Raw genomic sequence first — 18,645 nt, 5'->3', positions numbered from 1 at the left:
GACCGAGGGGAGTGTCTGCTTTCAGTGATGGGCAAGCAGGAAGCGGATGGGCCTAATACTTTAGTTAGGAGGGTTGGCGGGGCTGGGCTGGAGTGCCCTAAATCTTTCAGCAGAAAATCCTGGGGGAGCTTCAGAGAAGCACCGCTGATGGAGGAGCAGCCATCCGTCAGCTCCACGGTCGCACACGCTCACTTAGAGTGCCACTGATTGAAAGAAGCTTTGTAGGAAGGGCTTTCTATGTTTAGTTTAAAAGCCTCAGAAAAACTCATTACACTCTCCCTCATAGCCCGGGTGGCAATTTCAGGGCTCCCGGCTCTGCACGGAGGGTCTCAGAGGGACTCATGGTGGGGCAATTGCCCTCCATCCCGATCCTTCTGGAACTGAGGCAGATGGTCCCTGAGGGAAGGCCCCCCCAAAGCCTTGGTTCCCAGCTTGGCTGAGGAAAGCATACCACCCATCCCCCCCATCCCTTTCTGTCCCCGTTCCCCTTACCCTCGCCGCCAAGTGTGAGATGGGCTAGTGGGCGCCACGTTCAAGCTAAGGACCTTCGCCCATTCTCCCTGAGGAAGCCATCCCTTAATCCAAGCCCATTCCCCACAGTTTCTTAGGTGGGTGAAGGCCATGCCCAGTCCCAGGGGCCGCCATTTTGCCAGGCTCAAGCTGGTCAGTGCCCTTGGGTGATCTCTGAGCTCTGCCTGTGGGGCCAGGGTCAGGGAGAGCCTGTCCCCCCAGGGTGGCCCACCAATTAAGGGAGCTCCCCCATGGGGAGGCTGGGGGGCTCCTGGCTGGCCTGCCCCAGCAGTGTGGGGGCCCTCCCTGACTCCTCCTGCCACCCCCCTTCCTGTCTTGGATGGGCTAGAAGGAGACTCCTGTGCAAGGACTGTGGCAGGTCCAGCCCAACCTGCCATGAAGGGTGTTTGGTATTTCCTTCAAAATCTTTAGAAAAACTCCTTACCTAAGCCCCGTGCTGCCTGCCTCATCTTCCTCTTGGAAGCACTAGCCAAACGGTTCCCATGTGCCCAGCTGAGCACAGGCTAGAGTGGGCCAGGATGCTCCTGGGCCCTCCTTGGCACCTGTGTCACCCCCAGGGTCCAACAGCCATCACAGGGTGGGAGGGGACACAAGCCCCAGGACAGTCCACCAGGAATGGGGGGGCTGTGGCTATCAGACCGAAGGTAGTGTGGGGTCAGGGGTCCTCTCTCTCTTTCTCTGCCTGTCTCCATCTGTCAGTCTCTCCTTCTGCTGTCTGCCCCTCACTGCCTCATCCCTCCCTCCTGGTCCATGCACATGGCCTACGGTGGGTCCAACTTGACTTGCCTCGTTCCTGGCTACCAGGGCCTCTGAGAGGGCAAGAGCACGCGGCCCTGCCCACAGCCTGTTCTGAGATCCTTTGCATATTAAAAAACAAAGACATGCCAGAACAGGGCGTGACAATTGTGTAATCTCTAAAATGTTTATGTTGAACAACTTGGCCCGTTTTATATACAAGAGACTGACTTAGAAATAATGAGGTCAGAGGTCAATACGAAGCCCTCAGACCAGTTAGGGCCCCTCCTCCTCCCTGCCTGGAGTCATTTCCAAATTTCTGGGAACGAGAATCCGGCGGCGGACTCAGCCTGGCCAGTGTCCATGGCTCGGGATGAGGCCTGCCCCGCCGTTTGGCCACCCCGAATGTGCACGGCTCTGAAGTCCCCTCGAGCGGCCCCCTTCTTTTCCAAGACCCTGCACACTATCGTCCAGGCATGGAAACGTCCAGCCCTGCCTAGCCCCTGACCCAGGACAGACCCAGGACTGGTCGCAGCCATGGAGGCCTCAGACGTGTGGATGGCGAGAGCCAGCGTCCGTGCCCTGGGCCGGGCCTCTGAGCCACACCGCACATCCCAGCTCCTGCAGGGTCTGCCTGGGGCTGGGACACAGCTGGAACCTGCCCACGTGGGCTCCCCTTCTCCCCTCTCCTTCCCCGGCTCTGGGAGCACGACCTTTATGAATCAACCCGACACACTGCCTCCTTTGGGGACCCCACCTCACCTCCTTTGTCCCCACCCCTGGCTGTCCTCAGCAGGACTGAGAGCACTGCAGGGGGACTGAGGACAGACAGATGGCCAGTAGGAGGGGTGGTCAGTCCACCCTCCACGGGTGAACAGAGAACAGGCTGGTGGTTCATTCATGCATCTAGTCCTCCGTTCCTAAGTGTCGGCCGGCCCTGGGCTCATTGCTGGGACATGGGCTGGATGGGCCGGATGAGGCCCCGCTCTCAGGGAAGGTGTTTCTGGTGGGAGAGACTGAGGGAGTATGGGAACATTTACATCTATGATGACAGAGAAGACGAGTGCAGGAAGGGAGTGGGAACGCTGCTTGTATCACAGTGGAAAAGCAGGGCCTGTCTGAAGAAGAGGCCTTCAAGCTGAAGCTGGACAGACTAGAAGTGAGCAGCCAGGGGACACAGTGTCACTGCTCCAAGGGGCAGCACAGGTAGGCTGGGACCTGCCCTGCCTCCCCCAGCTCTCTCAGAGGTCAAGCAGAATGCACACTGACCATTACCTGCCTTTGCCGAAGCCCCAGTGGGAAGGGACTTAATTGGGTTGTGGCCTGGTGTCTAGGGTGGCCTGGTACCCCAGTGGTCCCACGTGGTCCCCATCTGTCCTGGAGCCCCCTACCTGCCTCTCTTATACAGCCTCTTTTGGGCCTCCACGAGGAGACAGAGTCACTGGTGGGCAGGGCTGGCTGTGGGGACCCTGAGGCCACCTTTGTCATCTCCTTCCTGGCTATGAATTCTGACTCCCCAAAGGTTTAGGGAACAACATTTTAGAATAAGTTGTAATTGTTCAATACTCTTGGGAACTCTGATCTTTAAAGGCTCACTAGACGTATTTTCTTGGTCATTTACTGATCCCCTCTTGTTGGGCATCTAGGTTGTTTCCATCATGCAAGGGCAGCCCTGGGTGGTGGTGATGGCTTTGCCTGGTGGATACCTGTGGATTGCCAGTTCCTAACACTGTCTAAGAGAGACTTGGTGGAGCATGTGGCATGGGAGGGTCTTGGCCCTAAGTACCATGTCACAGGTTGGGCACACATAAGGAAGGGCATCACCATCAAAGGGAATAGCACTTGCAAAGGCCCAGAGGCATGATGCATTTTGATCCTGGCAAGTGTCCCCTGTACCCTGAAGGGGATGTAGGTGTTGGGAAAGGGGAGTCCTGAGGCCACGGGGTGGCCATGGCTGGGGCCAGCTGTGCTGTTGCTGGGGCGGTACCTGGGCCAGAGCGTTTAGAAGCAAAGGAGAAACAGGCCCAGATTTGCATCATGGAAAGTCTGAGCTCCCAGCCAAATGGAGGAGTGGGGGATGGGCTGCAGCAGTAATTGGGTGGGAGGGGTGAAGGGAGAGAAAGGCCCCAGCTGGGGGTGTTCCGGGGACCAGGGGACACATGTTTGACAGCAAGGGGGTGCAGGCTTTGGGGGTGTGACACCAAGACGGGGCGGCCCCGGGGGCCCCTCCATGCAGGAGCTGAATTTCTCCTTGGCCCGCTGGCTCAGTGGGCAGTGGAGAAGGAAGGTTGTTGGCTGGGGAAGGAAAGGTCCAGATTCCTCCATGCGTCCTGCCCTGGAGTCCAGGCGGAGGCCTGGTCTGGCCTCCGGTCCCCCGCCCACCCACTTCCCTCCCCCAGGCCCCAGCGCGGCCAGACGCCGTCCACCAGCGGTGCCGAGAGCCCTTTATCAGATAATAAATAAGGCGGCTGGAGCCGTCCGTGTCAACATCTTGGCGGGCCTCGCAGGGCATTGCAGGGGGGGCTGCCCACCATGGCCTCCACGTGGCCGTCAAGGGCCAGCCACCCCCATCCCGGCTCCGAGGAGCCTGTGGGGCTCAGCCAGCCCCCTCCTCTTTGGGGCCGCTTCAGCCTCCACCAAGGTGCATGTGGGTGGACGGGCTGGGCACCCTGGGCCCGCCTCAGGGAACCCCAGTCTCACTGGCCTCTTATCTGCCAAAGGGGGTCAACGTGGGGTCCTCGTCAGCCTCTTTCTGAGCTCCTGTCCACACAGCCTGGAGGATGGCAGCCCTGAGCCGTCATGAACTGCCCAGGGCTTGTGGCAAAGGAGAGAAGTGACAGATGGGTGTGAAGACACCATGCCTTCCCCGAGACTGCAGTCCCCTGTGTTTGGTGGCAGAATGATGGTGACAGCAGCACCTGGCCTTCTCTAACAAAAGTCCTCATTTGGTCAAATAAAAATGTGATGCCTACATTCCCTCCCCCAAGGACAATTTTCCTTCTTAATAAGCACGTGGCTTCCCAGAGGAGCACCCTGGAGGATTTGCGCCCATTCTGGAGCCAGCCGTCCGTTGTCGTAACAAAGGGGTAATCAGCCCATAACCATAACCCTGGCCCCGCCAGGCATCTGTGGAGTTTGGGCAGCTGGATGAGGCCCAAGGGAGGGACGCATACCATGGGGCTGAAGGATGCGTAAGGAATACCCCACTGACAAACGGCAGCAGAAGCAACAGGCTGGGTGACGGGAGCCGCTGGGTGTCACCGATGCTGACACCATCATCGAGGACACCATGTGCGTGGCGGGGGCTGCCTCTGCAAGATTGCCCCCGGGACACTTTTGGCTGCTGTTCTGTATCTGGAATAAAGCAATGAATTCAGGGCTTTAAGTTGCTTTATAAATTGTTCTGGTTCAAGAAATGCCAACTGAGGGGACCCTGGGTGTCTCCCCTTTTTCCATGCCTTGTGTGCTCCATTTTTCGGCTTTGTCGACAGGGTCTTCTCCCTTCCCCAGGCACCCAGGACAGAACCCAGTGGGGACTCGGTGGACGCTCTGCGGATGGGAGGGGACAGTCACAACGGAAGGTTCCCCTCCTGCAGGCTTTCTGGACGTCAGCTTCAGCTCAAGGGAGGATGGGAAGTGAAGTGTGCAGAGTCAGGCAGCGCAGACAGACGAAGCGCCCTTTCTTTCCATCCTGTCACTGATTAGCGGCCCTGTGCTGCTCAGGCCTGCCAGCCTCCCCAGCATCCAGTTGTTTGTGACCAGCTGGGCAGAGCTATGGGGTGGAGGGCAGGCGGAAAAGCTGCAGGAAGTGGGGTGCCCGGAGGCTATATTAAGGCTCCAGGTCCTGACAGCTTCCGGCCCTGGAGAGGCACGGGGGAGGGGTGGGGTTGTGGGGAAGCTTAAATTTAGCAGCAACGCCCATGCCCAGAGATGGGGTGCTCAGCCTCCCTCATCCTGGGCACGTCCTTAAAAACGACAAAACCAGATCGAAGAGATCACTTCTTCCTTCCTGCTCTGCCAAATCTCCCCTTCTCTTTGGTGACCCCTCATCATGGACAGACGGACGGGGTCCCCTGGGGCAACCGGCCCCTACTCCCCTCCATCTGTGGGGACCAAGGAAACCTCCTTGGTTTGGTGAACCCTGGACGCTGTCTCCACATACTGGGGGCTCCCAGGGCCCGAGCCTGGTGCATGTGGGCATGGATTACAGACCCAGGCATAGGCACGGGGCACCCTCTTCCCCCTACAGATGGGGAAACTGAGGTTCCGACAGACGCCACTGGGCTCCCAGGTGGCAGAGCTGCAGTGTGAGGATGCTGTGTGGGCCCTGCTGTGACCTGGTGTCTCGTCACCTCTCTGAGCTTCCTGTAACCTCATGTGTTGGTTCCTCTCATCGTGAAGGGGGAGAATGGTGCCCACCCCACAGAGCGGGAAGAGCAGGTGATGGGGTTCACAGCACAGAGCACCCCGAGCAGGTGAGGGATGCTGGACAAGGAGATGGGAAGGGGGCTCCCCACCCCCAGCTGGGCCACCCCTCAACCTCTCTGTGCCTCCGTTTCCTCACTGTGAATGGTCTCCTGGAAAGGCAGCCTGAGGCCTGTGGGCATGGAGACGAGACGGCAGCAAGCTCATCCCAGGACAGTGGTCTCATGTCTGGCCACTGGGCCCAGCTGCCCGTTCCCATCTCTCCCATCCAGTCCACTTGTGGAAAGTGCTGGTTTGAGCCCCTAGACAGACCCTGCCCCCGAGGGCTTTCCTCTGTGGCCTGGTACTGGCCGGTGTGGCTGACGCAGATTCCCAGGCCCTGAGACTCCGCATTTAACTGACCCATTGGGGGAAGGTCCTCCTGCCCCTCTGTGTGGGAAGCTGGGGACCCCCAATTCACAGATGGGGAACTAGGCTGGTGGGAGACCTCCAAGGGACTCAAAGTGGCCACCGAAGTCCAGCGGGCCAGTCCCCGGGACGCGTTTCTGAAAGGAGAGGCAGTCTGAATGGACATTGGACTTGCTGCCGACCTGGCAGGCAGAGACGAGGCCGGGAAATCCCACAGGTGATGGGAGAGGAAACCAAAGTCAAGGTCTTTATTTCACATGTTTCCTTATGGCCTCATTTGTCTTTAAAAAAAAAAAAAAAAGACATCATGTGGAGATTGGGCTGGTTGAATCTCAAGGGACAACTGCAGGATGAACGGAAACACTCTGGAAGTTGACGCCAGGGAAACAAACTGGCATGATGATGGCGGGCTCACAGCTGTCTTGCTGGCTCGTATTATTGAAAAGATCTTTGAATCAAATTGGGAGTTTGGGGAAAGAAACGTTCAGTCGGAAGACTTTACATTAAAAAATAAAAATAAAAAAATTCCAGTTTCTGGCTTCCCTGTAAAAATCAGGTCTCGGTGACAGACGGCACCTGAATGGAGGTGATGCTGTGGCCCTGGGAGGGCGAGCCCCAGTCCCCTCCGGTCCCTAAGGCCTCCCCAACGTCAAGCTGTTAGGAGCCATCCATCAGCTCCGTTGGGCAGAGTTGCGTCCAGCAGGCATGACCAACTCATCTGTGATCCCACCCTTTGAGGGGAGGGCTTGTGTAAGAGAAAGGGGGTGGGATTCACCATTCTGCTGGGACCCCAGACAAGCCAGCAGCTTGTGCAGGTCAGAATGGGGCCAAGTCCTTCCTCTGCCCACTAGAGATGCTCATAGACAGATTCGGTCAGAACAAGGCCCTTTACTGCCCCCTCTGGGAAAACCGTCCAAATAAATACACAAGTCCCCAGTGGCCACGGGTGTGAAGGGCTTCCTCCTGGGGTGGCGTCCTGGTGCAGTGCACAACCTGGACACCCATCCCTGGCAGTCCTGCACTCAGAGGAGAAAAGTTTTTTGTGCCGTGGCTCCATCATTCAAACGCGGGAAATGAAGGACAGACCCTGAGGCCTGAGGGCGTCCCCAGCCAGCTGCTGCCCTCATTCCCATTTCTGCCTGGCCTTGGCCACTCCACTTGTGACCCTGGCTTTACAACAAAAGGTTGGGTTTTTTCCAATTGCTGCAACCTGTAAACATGACAACGGCGAGTGTTGACAACAGAGTTCAAGGTGGCAGTGGGCACCCCGGCTCAGCCTTGGCTGGAGTGGTCAGTGTGGTTGCGAGCCTCGTGCAGCATTTAGGGGTCCCTTGCTGTCTGGGGGGTGCTGAGCCCTTCTCCCAGCAGCTTTCCTCCTGCTCTGGGGTCTGGCTGCTGTCTGCAGAAGCCTCCCTGCCACCTGCTGAGGGACGCCCAGTGCCTGGAGGGCCTGCTGGCTCCTGTCTCTTCTGGCAGGGGGGCAGATGGTCTCTCTGCTGAGCTGGAGTGACACAGGTAGCAAGGTGGGTCCGGTGGGTGACTGGCGACCTAGGCCAAGGCCAGTGCACACCAGGCCTCCTGGCGCAGGGCACCCCCAAGGCCAGCCTGGGGACCCAGAGCAGTGGAGGGGAAGGAGAAGTCCTCAGGCTCGAATTTGAACTCCAAATGGCTGGGGGCCAAGGGGTTGTCCACCTGGCCGGAGGCCTGCAGGGAGGACAGGGGACATGTGAGAATGCAGGAACGCCGTGGCCCCATGTGGGGTTGGGAGCCCGCACGACGGGGCTTCCTCACTCCTGGAATGGGGTGGGGGACCCTTTGTGAGGGTAGAAGTGATAACACATGCAGGGCTCTCAGTCCAGCGTCTGCCACAGGTCAGCTCTCGGTACCAATGACCAACTGTGTGCCCAGCCCTGAGCTTCTGGGAGAGGCCAGCAGGGGCTATGCCCTGGCCGGGGAGCCAGGGTTCCCTGAGGAACCGGGAGCCAGCTCTGGGCACCCACCCCACCCCATCTGTCTTACCTGGGAGATGATGCTGGGCCCAGAGCACGAAGGGGATGCCAGGCTGGGTTCAGGTTTCAAAGTGGCCACTGAGCTCTCAGGGTTGGGGACAGAGGATGGTGGGGAGGCTGTGGTGCTGACTGTGGACGCTGGGAGGGAAGGTGGGGCGTTTACAGAAGCTGCCAGATGTAGCAGCACTGGTCAGAGTGAGCGAGGCTGGGTGTGGCTTCCTCAGTCCTCCCTGCCCCACTGTTGGGTGAGCTCAGGCCACCAGGCCCCTCCCCCAACCAGAGCCACCCCAGGACAGAGTGGGGGTATTTGTATTTCAGGAGGACAAAGCTTGCACCCAACATGTAAATCTCTAATGGTGGAATATGAGACACTCAAAGTGATTCCACGGGGAGAATATGCGCCCCAGCAGAGGGGCTGGGGGTGATCTCAGTGGCTGGGGCCCCGGCTCCCTCCCAGTGTCCTGGTGGGCCCTGGCCCGCACCTGAGGAGCCCTTGGCCTTGGTGGTGACGTTCTTAGGCTTTCGTTTCCGCGTCTGGATGCTTTCCTTCTTCATGGCTAGGGGCCTGGGCACCTGGCAGAGACAGGCAGGGGTGGGTGGCTGGTCCCTCTCCCTGCTCACTCCTGGAGCCGATATGTCCTCACAACCCCGTTGGCTGAGCTGCTGCCCTGGATGCTGCTTTCCTCCAGGTGGGGCGGGGAGGAGCCATCCCACCATAACCTCCCAGAGCCCCCGGGCCAGGGGGGCTCCAGGGGTGCCAAGGCAGGACTAGGTGTCGAGCCTCTGCCCCCGGCTGTGGGTGAGCCTCAGTGAGCCCATCTGCACAATGGGCATAAAAGTAACAGTCTGGGCATGGGGCCAAGTGTGTAACACACGTGTAACACAGTCAGCTCCCGCCACCGCTGCCTCATTCCTCCCCAGCCCCTTGGTCTCTCAGGGAAGGGAGGGCTGGTCAAGTGACCCAGCAGGGGCAGCATGCTCCGTCCCATCTGCCCTGCCCCGACTCACCCCGTGCAGCTTCGTGTAGAGGCCGCAGGCGTTGCACACAGGCTCGCCGTCGGTGTTTCGCCGCCACAGTGTGGTGGTAGTCGTGTGGCAGTTGGTGCAGCAGAGGCCGGCACGGCGGGACGAGGACTGTGGATGGAGGAGGCCGGTGTGAGCCTGGTGCTGGGGCCAACCAGTGCCGCCAGGGGCAGACGGAGTGGGCTCAGGACTGACTGGCAGCCAGGCCCCAGCCCATAGGGGCTGAAGGGAAGGTGTCATGAGGCCGCCCTGCACTCCATGAGCTTCAGCACAGGTCACTTCACTTTTGGGCCTCAGTTTCCCCATCAGTAAAATGGAGGTGATGACAGACCCACCACAGGCCTGTTGGTGGGGCTAAGATCTCATGAAGACCCAGCATAGACATACCGCCATTTTGCTGTTGTTGTCTCTTTTCAGTGGCTAAGACCCCGTGCTACTTACTCTACGTGGAGTAGCACCTCCAGTGGTCAGGCCCCAGGCTGGACTTTCAGGGGCCTCCTGGTCCCTCTGAGCACCTGCCTCCTAAGACCTGGGACTCCAAACAGGGGCTCAGCTCAACATCTCTCCATGGGACGGTGGGCTGAGGGGAACAGGTCCCACCGGCCTACATCACCCCCTTGCCGCTCACCGTGCCTTATGTCAGAGCTGCAATGGGCTCATACGGAAACTTCCGGGAGCCTGCCTCCTTCCCATGCCTCCCAGAAGAGCTGACCCCCAATCCTGCAGGTCCATATCTAACTGGGGACCCCAAACCTCCCTGCACTTGTGGACAGGACCAACTCCAGGGATCCCTGTAGGGCTGGCTGCTGGGGAGCTGCTGTTGCAGGCCTGATGGGGGCCCCCCCTCCAGCTCAGGGTTCCCCGTGCTCCCTGAGCCGCCTCTCTCTCAGTACAGATTCTGTGTGGCTCACATTTTGGTGTTTGGATGGGGTCTTGTCACCCACAGCCTGGGAGCTCCAGAGGCTCTGTGTCAGGCCCAGGGCCCCCCAAGTCCCTCAGATCCAAAGCCCTTCCTGCATCTCAGCAGCATAGCCTGCCTGTGGCACCACCCTTCCCCAGCTACCTGCCTCCAGACTTTGTCCTCGAGGGTACTGCTCTCTCCTCATCCCCAGCCCCTGCTCTTGGACGCCCCTGAACCTGTCCCACCCTTTCCTCCATTTGTCCCTGCATGGCCCAGACCCCTGGCCCCCTCGCCTGGGCCACAATGATGCAGGGTGTCGAACCCAGGGTCAGACCAGTGACATCTGCTACGATGTTCCAGCAGCACCTTGGGCACCAGGACAGAAACCTACAAGGATCCCACACTCAAACTTGTCCCAAGAATATATGTCCCCTCCTCTGTGTTGTCTAGCCCAGGGCCAAGTCAGAGGGCAATCAAGAGAGGGCCAAACTAAGCCAGGAAAGGAACCTGTCCTGGGTTAGGGGAGAACAAACGGGGCCAGCCTCAGTTTCCCCACCTGTCAGCAATCTCTAGGATCCTTCCTTCTGCAATGACTGAGGGTAGCCAACCTTGCTGACCACCCCCTCGCCTCCCCCCAGGCCATGGTCAGTGGTCAGGGCGTAGGCCTGCCCCCTGTGAACAGCCTGGGAGGGAGAGTGGGGGCTTGTCTGAAGCTTCCACACCAGCCATTCCCAAGAAAACTCAAGGCACTAAAATACCTCCTCACCCTCCCCTCCCCCAGGCTGCAGGCAGCCGCCAAAAGCTCCAGAGAATTTGCCCCTTTTAATCTGAGGCTCGGCCTGCAGTCTTCATGCAGGATGCCTCCTCCCCCAGGCTCCAAACAAAAGGGCCAAAAGACAAGGAAGGAACGTGGCCCTGGAGACTCCCAAGGGAACACTGGGCGGGTGATCTGGCCTCTGGAGGCCACAGCTCTGTCAGACCTGATGTCCAGCCTCTCAGGGGTCTCCCTGAGGACACCTGCGGGTGGGAATTGCCCACAGTCTGGAGTGGAAAGAGCTGGCACCCAGCTGAGGCCCCGGCCAAACTGGAAGGAAGGTGGTGGCCACAGCCCCAGGGCAGACCATAGTGTCCCTCCTAAGCAGGAGCACGGGGCCCCCACCCAGCCTGTCTCTCCTAGGAAGCCCCTCGCCACAGCCTGACCTTGTCTAGAAAGCAGCTGCTTCTACTGAGGTGAGGGTCTCCCCTTCCCTTCCCTCCTCTCCCGTCTATGTGCCTCTTTGGTACCAGGAGCAGTGCCTGCCTCCCCGGCCAGGATGCCCTGAGCCTCTAATCCCTCCACCTTCCTAAAGTGGGAGGAGGCCTTGGGACCTCCTCCAGGGCCGCCAGATTTAGCAAAAACCCCAGGATGCCCAGGTAGATGGGAACTTGGGGTAGGCAAAACGTGGGGTATAAGCTGCCTCATGCAACATTTCGGACGTATAAATGCTCTAGTGCTATTTGTTGTTTATCTGAAATTCACATTTAACTGTGCAGTCCTGTATTTTATCTGGTGACTCTAACCTACCCTCTTGGGTCCCACCTTAGTCCCCACCTCCTGCTGTGCCTTCAAACCAATGGGTACCAGGGCCTGTGGCCCCTCCCTCTCACCATGCAGCTCAGGCACTTTTACAAACCTTCCTTGCCTGAGCATTCACCCTGCCATCCCATGTTCAGAAAAAACCATAATCACTGAAACCTAGGAATCATATGTGAATGTCGCCATCCAGGCCACTTCTTACTAAAATCCTTCCTACACCAACATTCCCGAGAAGGCATAAAGCTACCAAAGCAAAGGCGTTTCCAACAGCCACACACGGGTATACACATGTGGGTTCACCCGCAGACTCACGCACACCCCCAGATACCCCACAGTGGCCTGTGCACGGGCTGCAGGGAGCGACCGCATCGGGTGGACCGTGCAGAGTCCGTACACACAGAAAACAGCCCCAGAAGCATGCAGCTCTGTCACCCTCTCCCTGGGAGGGCAAGGCGAAACCTGGAAGCCACACTGCAATCTTTTTACCGTGAGCACAAATGAAAATTAAGAAATTGGAAATTAAGAAAATGGAAAAAAAAAAATCCCTCAGAAAAAATCCGAAGCGTTTGCTCATTGATCCTGTCCTCTCCCTCACGGGACTGCATTTCACAGAGGGGAAACTGAGGCTCAGAGACGCTGAGGGGCCAGTGGGGCCATGTGCTCCTGGGGTGGAATGAACCACCTCGGTCAGCCAAACACACTCCAGGGACACGTCCCTGGAGACTCCATCTGTCCTTCCTCACTGTCCGGACAAGCAGCCAGGCCCAGCCACTCTCAGGGCCCCTAACTGCCAGGCCTCTCCGGCTGCATTTTGTTTTTCTTTTTTGGTCTGTTTTTTTCAAAAGAAGCAAAACTTCAAAGCCTGCTGGCCGCCACAGAGCCGCCCTGAGCTCTGGGACACCCGAAGTAGTCAGGGCGCTGGCGGCTGCAGCAGACACAGAGGGAGTGGGGGAGGAGGGGTGAGGATGTCACACCCCCATCAGAGAGACACTCGAGAGTAAAGTAAGCGCTCCAGGTCTCATTGAGAGGTAGAGCAGCAAAAAATGGCTGCGGCTTCCAGTTGGTCCCCTAGTGCTCTTGGAAGAGGAAATGTGATGGACACTTCACCTGACAAAACGGGTGCCCCTTGCTGCTCAGGGCAAACTGCCAGGATGGGAGTGCGAGGTACAGCTGTGCCGGAAGGAACACCTGGCCGGTGAGCGGTCGGAGGCCCAGTCAAGGTCCCATTCCCTCTTCGAAGGATGCTAGGCCCCCCACCCCCCATCCCCACGGAACTGGCCACTTCCCGGAGCTGGTGCCAGAGCCGGCCCGGGGTCAATGGGCCTGCCGACTGCTGACCTTGGCTGTGGGCACCTGTGTTCGTGAGGCTCGAAGAGCACCTGGCCCTATGAGCAGGCAGATAGAGGGGCAGGCACATGGGGATGAGGGAACCCACAACTGTCCACACTGCGTGTCTGCACTGATGGAAGCCTCAGGTCAGAGGTGCATCCCCAGCCTGCACACGGCTAAGGAGGCGCACAAGACACAAAGGGCAGCACAGATATGGGCTCCGGCGGGGCGGGGGGACATGAGCTTGTTATTTCACATTCCTGCATTCTTGGTGACACGCTACTGGACATTTGTAATCATTTAAAAGAAGGTTAGGACAAGTTCTCCTCGGGGGCGGGGGCGGGCCCTCCTGGGGCATCAGGTCTGGCCACACATGAGGGACAGTGAGGCACTGGAGTGGGAGCAAGTCTGGGTCCGTGTGGGTTGGGTTCTGGTCTCAGGACTCTGAGAATCTTGGGATTTCCATGCCAACCTGCCCCGTCAGGACCAGCCACAGGGCAATCGGTGGGGTTGCCCTCTCTGAGTGCCAGGCAGGCACCCCAAAGCAAGTCAGAGGAAATCCCTAGGATCCTGCTCAGGGGGAGTCGGGGAGCAGAGGGGCTTATGAATGTCCCCTGGCTCCGGCCCCACTCAGCAGACCCCTCCCCTCCGGGGCATGTTCCACACTCAGGGCTGCGAGGGCCTGGACACAGGGGTTACCCGGCTGTCCACCCTCCTGGGCCTGTGGCCTTGGGGAGAGGAGCAGGCACACAGGATCCGTCCCCTCAGCAGGCCTCCTAATTACATCGTGTCCCCCAGACCAGGAAACAAAGGCTTCACCAGGCCAAGTGCCCGAGCTCAGCCTGTCTGGAGCCGGTCAAAGCCCAAGTGTCTATTTGATCCTTACAACACAGTGTGGGGACAGTCCCTGAATTCATCTCCCAGGGGCCTGGGCCAGAAGACCCAGCACCGGGGCAGGGGTTCAGCATGCGTGGGGGTACGTGGGGCCCAAGGCCCACAGTTCTGGCCTGTATCGGGGTTGGCGCTGGCAGGCTGTGTGCCCAGGGAAGTTGCTTAGCATCTCTGAGCCCCAGGATTGTCATCTGGTTGCTGTGAAGGTAGATACGTCAGTGCTTAGGTGAGGTCCTGCCTGTCCACCCCCAAGTCAGGAGTTTGCTGCCGGGAGTTGAGCCCTGGGGGTGGGGCAGAGGCAGGAAGCTCTCACACCTCCTTGTCCTATTGACCAGTGTGTCCTTGGCACCCAGTTCAGAGCCCTGCTTGGAGGGCAGATGGAGCCAGGGAAGGGGGCTGCCTGCCGCTGGGGACCTGGGCTGCTGTCCCCCGAGACTCTGCCCCTCTTAGCCTCAGTTTCCCCATCAGTGAGGGCCACACCAGATGCCGACCAGTACAGCACACCCGGCGTGGGGGCATGACCACTGGGGCGGGGGTCAGAGACGAGAGTGAGGGGTGATGTGGACTCTGAGAAGCCTCCTTCCCTCCAAGGCACAGCGAGGGCGGCTGGGGGCCTGCAGAGCCCCAAACGCTAGACCAGATCAGGAGAAAGAGTAGCTGTCTTGGAACTGTGTGACCCAGTCGGCCTTGCCTCCCGCCTGCCCTGTCTGGGGCCTGGGAGGGCCAGCCCGGTGCTCCCCTAGCCAGCAGGCTGCCATGGCCAGGGCCTGAGGCACCAGAACCGGCCAGAACTGGCCAACTGGCCCCGACAGGCCTCAGAGCAGCAGCAGCAGCAGCAGCAGCAGCAGCGTTAGACCGAAGGCTCCACACCCCAGAAATGTCCCCCTGCCCAGGGCTCAGCCAGGAGCCACTGCGGCCTCACCAACTTGCAGGGCCTATCGCTATTTACAAAGACCCGTGAACATCAAAGTTTGCCTCTGAGAAGGTATAGAACAAAGTAACTTTACACCTTAGCACCGCTTCTGGGGCTGTGCCCCACCAGGGGCAAAAGTCGGGCTCCCAGCCCCCAGTTCCTGCCCAGCCACACGCCAGAAGGAACCAAAAGTGAAAACAAGTTTTGCCAGGGACAATTGCAGACCTGGTCTGCTCCCCACCCCTGAAGGTTTCGGTGCACAGTGCTCCCCAGTGGGGCCGCGGCCCCAACACCCCTCCCATGTCCCCCAACACAGCACCCACCCAGCAACCACCTTCCCTTCCAGCCCCATCCCCCACCAGATCCCCTTGCGTCCGCACCACCCGGCCAGACAAGAAGCTTGTCACCCCAGTCTCCCTCAGCGCCACTGGGCTGAGCCCCCAGGAGGCTGTCAGGGTCCGCAGCCATCCTTGCCCGGCCAGGTCCGGGGACAGAGCCCTTCTGGGGAATCCACTCCTCTTGCAGACCCCACTAAAGCGCAGCCTCAAGCGTGGGGAGTGCGTCCTTTGTCCCTTCCGTAACCGAGGGCCTCTCAGCTCCCCAGAGCGGTCCTAGGTGCATGACTGCCAGGCGGCAGGGCCCAGGCTGGTGTTGGGATGCGCCTGCTCTAGCACCTCCCTGATCCAACATGCACGCGGGACTCTGGCTGCATGACAGGGACTGCGGAGCAGCCAGCCCGGCCACCCCAAGGCCCTGCACTCACCAGGCGCTTCTGCGGCCGCACGAGTGGCCGGTTGACCCCGTTCATCTTGTGATAGAGACCGCAGGCGTTGCACAGGTAGTGGCCGGTGCCATCTCGGCGCCACAGTGGTGTGGACAGGGCCCCGCAGTTGACACACTCCCGACCCTCACCGGGAAACTCCTCCAAGAAGTCCGACACTGTGGGGACAGGCAGCTCGTGGGACAAGGCTCAGCTCTTCCTGGAGCCTGAGGGCGTCTGCAGCAATTTTTTTGTGTGCTTTAAATTTATTTTATTTTAAAATATATTGATCTAATTTAATTTTTAATTTACATACAGCAAAGTTTGCGCAGATTTAAAACACTGCTTAGGGTTGTTTTTATAAGGTGGGGGAGGGTTAATAAATGAAAGCCCAAGTAGGACAACAGGCAGTGCCCCCTCCAGGGGACCAGGGTCCAGCACCAGCGGCTGCACTGGCAGAGGGAGGGGGCCCAAGGGCCTTGTCCTTTGCGAAGCAGGATGATGGGAAATGGGGGATCTCCAGATCCTACAAGGACCAGGGGCCTTACTGTCCTGTCAGCTTTGTTGGGATTATAACCCCTGTCCTGCCTCGGGAGGCAGCACACGCAGCTGGGACTCCACCGGATACTTGGGCGCACACACAGGACCCCGGCCCCTCTAGGCCGGGCCAGGCGCTGGCGACACTCGGGCGGCAGGACTGGGTGGGGGCAGGGCGGGGATCAGTCATCGCCCAGCTGGGGTGGGCGCCAGGCACAGGGCTTCCCTGGGCGCCAGGGCCAAGGGAACCCGCTTCCTGCGTCCAGGAGCCGGCAGGGCCAAAAGGCGGCTGCAGGGGGAGGGGAAGGCCTGACGGGAGAGATGACTGGAGGGCGAACCAGGGGGGCAGTAAACAGAGGCGGGGGCCCTCGGTTTTCAGCCCCAGGGAGATAAAAGGTCAGTTGCACTGACACCCCAGAAACCGGGTGGAATCATTCTCTGCTTTACAGGCCTGGAATCCCATAATCCAAATTTATACCGGGGAGCTATGGAATCAGGTCTTGAATTAGAATATGTGAACATTCTAGAGCGGAGACGCATGTGGCAGCATACTTAAATAAACCGGTATTTTGAACTTTATAAAATTACTTCCAAAACTTTTCTTTAAAACGTTTAACATGTTTAACAGGCTCTAAACTGGCACCGTCCAGAATGTTGGAATGAGGAAGGAAAGGTAGAAATAGATACTCTGCTCCTAATGTGTAAAAGGAATCCAGGAGCAGGTTTTCCATGTCCGGTCGGTGAGGTTGTGGCAGAGCCGCGATGACCCCGGGGGCTCTGGCCTGCCCCGCGCAGCTCTGCCATCGGCCAACCGGGAAGCTGTGCGTTTCGTAGGGTGCGGGTTTGAACCCGCTCCGGACCCAAGTCAATGGAGCTGCCCCCAGCCCTGCACTCACCCAAGGTGGCTCTGCGTCCTGAGAGGCCAGCCGGGCGGCCCTGGAGACTGTGCAGGACGCTACCCTCGAAGGCTCCGGAGGCCCAGGACTGGGCCACCTCGGTGCTCACGTAGGCCGGGTACGCGGTGGGGTACGAGGCGCCCACCGGCCGCCCCAGCGGGGCTGGATACTGCTCGCGAGCCAGCAGCGCGCCCTGGTAGGCGCCGCCGTCCCGGAGCCCCGCACCACCACCACCGCCCGGGCCTGGGGGGTTGTGCGCGAAGGGGAAGGCGGCGGCCCCGGGCGGCTGAGCGGTCGGAGGGTGTGGGCTGCCGGAGCCGAAGGCTGATGAGTCCGCCGACGCCGCCTGCGCCCAGCCGGGGTGCCCGGCGAGTGCCGGCGGCTGCGGGCCGGGCTCACACGCCGGCAGGTAGGACAGCACGGAGGGCACGCGCGCCGGCGGCACAAACACCGGGGAGCCGGCGCCCGGCGGGTGCAGAAAGGCACCCGCGTCGGCGTAGGTGGCCTGGCCCGGGCTCGACGCCAACGCCAGGCTCTGGTACATCTTCTCCGGCGCGGCCTTGACCTGCGGGGAAGAGGGACAGGCGTCGAGGTCACGGCCGCTGTGCGCCCCGCCACTGCCCGCGCTCGTGCCCAGCAGGTGCTACCCGTCGGGCCGCGCTCCCCACTCCGCAGCCGGGCCATTCCTGGGGCGGGTCCCGGGACCGAGGGGACAAAATAGTAAGGGGCAGCCCCGGCAAAGCCGGGGTGCTGAGCTCACGTCCTCTACTGTCCCGGCTTCGGAGGTTCCCAGGATGGGCTTGGCAGGGACTGAGAAGCGCAGGGCCTGGGAGCTGGGGCCCCGCCGCGTTGGGAGAAGGCACCAAGCCAGGGAGGGGTGCCCGGCGACCAGCAGGGCTACGGCACTCACCGGCTCGTCGGGAGGACCGGAGGGCGCGGCGGCCGCGGCGGGCCGGCGACAGGCGGGCTGGAGACTGGGAGCTCGGGGCCGCGCGGTTCCGCAGGGAATCCCAGGCGCTCCGGCCGCCCCTCCGCGCAGCCCCGCCCCGGCCCGCCCCACCGCGCCTCCCCTTCCCTGCCGGCGCCCTCCCCTCCTTCCCCGCGGGGTCAGCGTAGGGGCTGCGGCCGCGGCGCCACGTGACCCAAACAGGCCGGGCCGGCGGGGCTCCGCGGGAAAGGCGACGAGGGCGCATGGCACCGGGCACCCAGCGCTGAGTCTCGGCCAGGGCAGGCGACAGGAGCCGGCCGGCGCTCGGTGGGGCCCCGGAGGAGTCGGGGCGCGGAGACTTCTCTAAATTTTTTCGTGGGATTTGCGGATCCCCAGCCCTCCTTCCTCGCTAGCCACAGGTTCCTCCGAGGCTGGCCTGGTGTCTGGTTCTGCGTTTGTGGATGAGTCCGTGATTCCCCGCCGACCGCGCTCACGGACACACAGTGCTGGGGCCCCCTCATTGCGCCCTGGACCCCGGGGATCCGGCTTCCAGGAGGGACCCCGGCTGGGTGTCCCTGGACTCAGCCCCGGTGTATCAAGGCTGCTGCACGCGCGAAGTCCCGCGGGAGGCCCACAGTTTCCTCAATTTCTGACCAAGAAGGGCAACTTCTGAGTGCGTTCCCAGCTGGGGGGCGCGCCCAGGTTGGCAGACCCGTCTGGATGCACCCCCAACGCCTTCCGTGAGGTCCCAGCCCAGCTTCTCGCCCCCACCCCTAGGTGGGC

At 60.4% G+C, this 18,645-nt stretch overlaps 1 protein-coding gene across 1 annotated transcript; it reads right to left on the bottom strand.

The window, feature by feature from the left end:
• Positions 1-6,331: 6,331 nt before the first annotated feature.
• On the bottom strand, positions 6,332-17,956 carry GATA5 (GATA binding protein 5). The gene is made up of 7 exons (XM_074317767.1): positions 17,845-17,956; positions 16,935-17,499; positions 15,505-15,680; positions 9,117-9,242; positions 8,591-8,681; positions 8,119-8,246; positions 6,332-7,803 (listed from the first exon to the last, which is right to left on the bottom strand). Exons 2-7 carry the CDS (start codon positions 17,476-17,478, stop codon positions 7,648-7,650), a joined length of 1,221 nt encoding a protein of 406 aa, XP_074173868.1. The 5' UTR covers positions 17,479-17,499; positions 17,845-17,956; the 3' UTR covers positions 6,332-7,647.
• Positions 17,957-18,645: the final 689 nt, after the last annotated feature.

The sequence above is a fragment of the Rhinolophus sinicus genome, linkage group LG13 (genome assembly GCF_036562045.2).
Source record: "Rhinolophus sinicus isolate RSC01 linkage group LG13, ASM3656204v1, whole genome shotgun sequence".
Classification (NCBI taxonomy): domain Eukaryota; kingdom Metazoa; phylum Chordata; class Mammalia; order Chiroptera; family Rhinolophidae; genus Rhinolophus; species Rhinolophus sinicus.
Note: the sequence above shows the minus strand (reverse complement) of the source record. Positions and strands in the feature narration are given on the sequence as shown.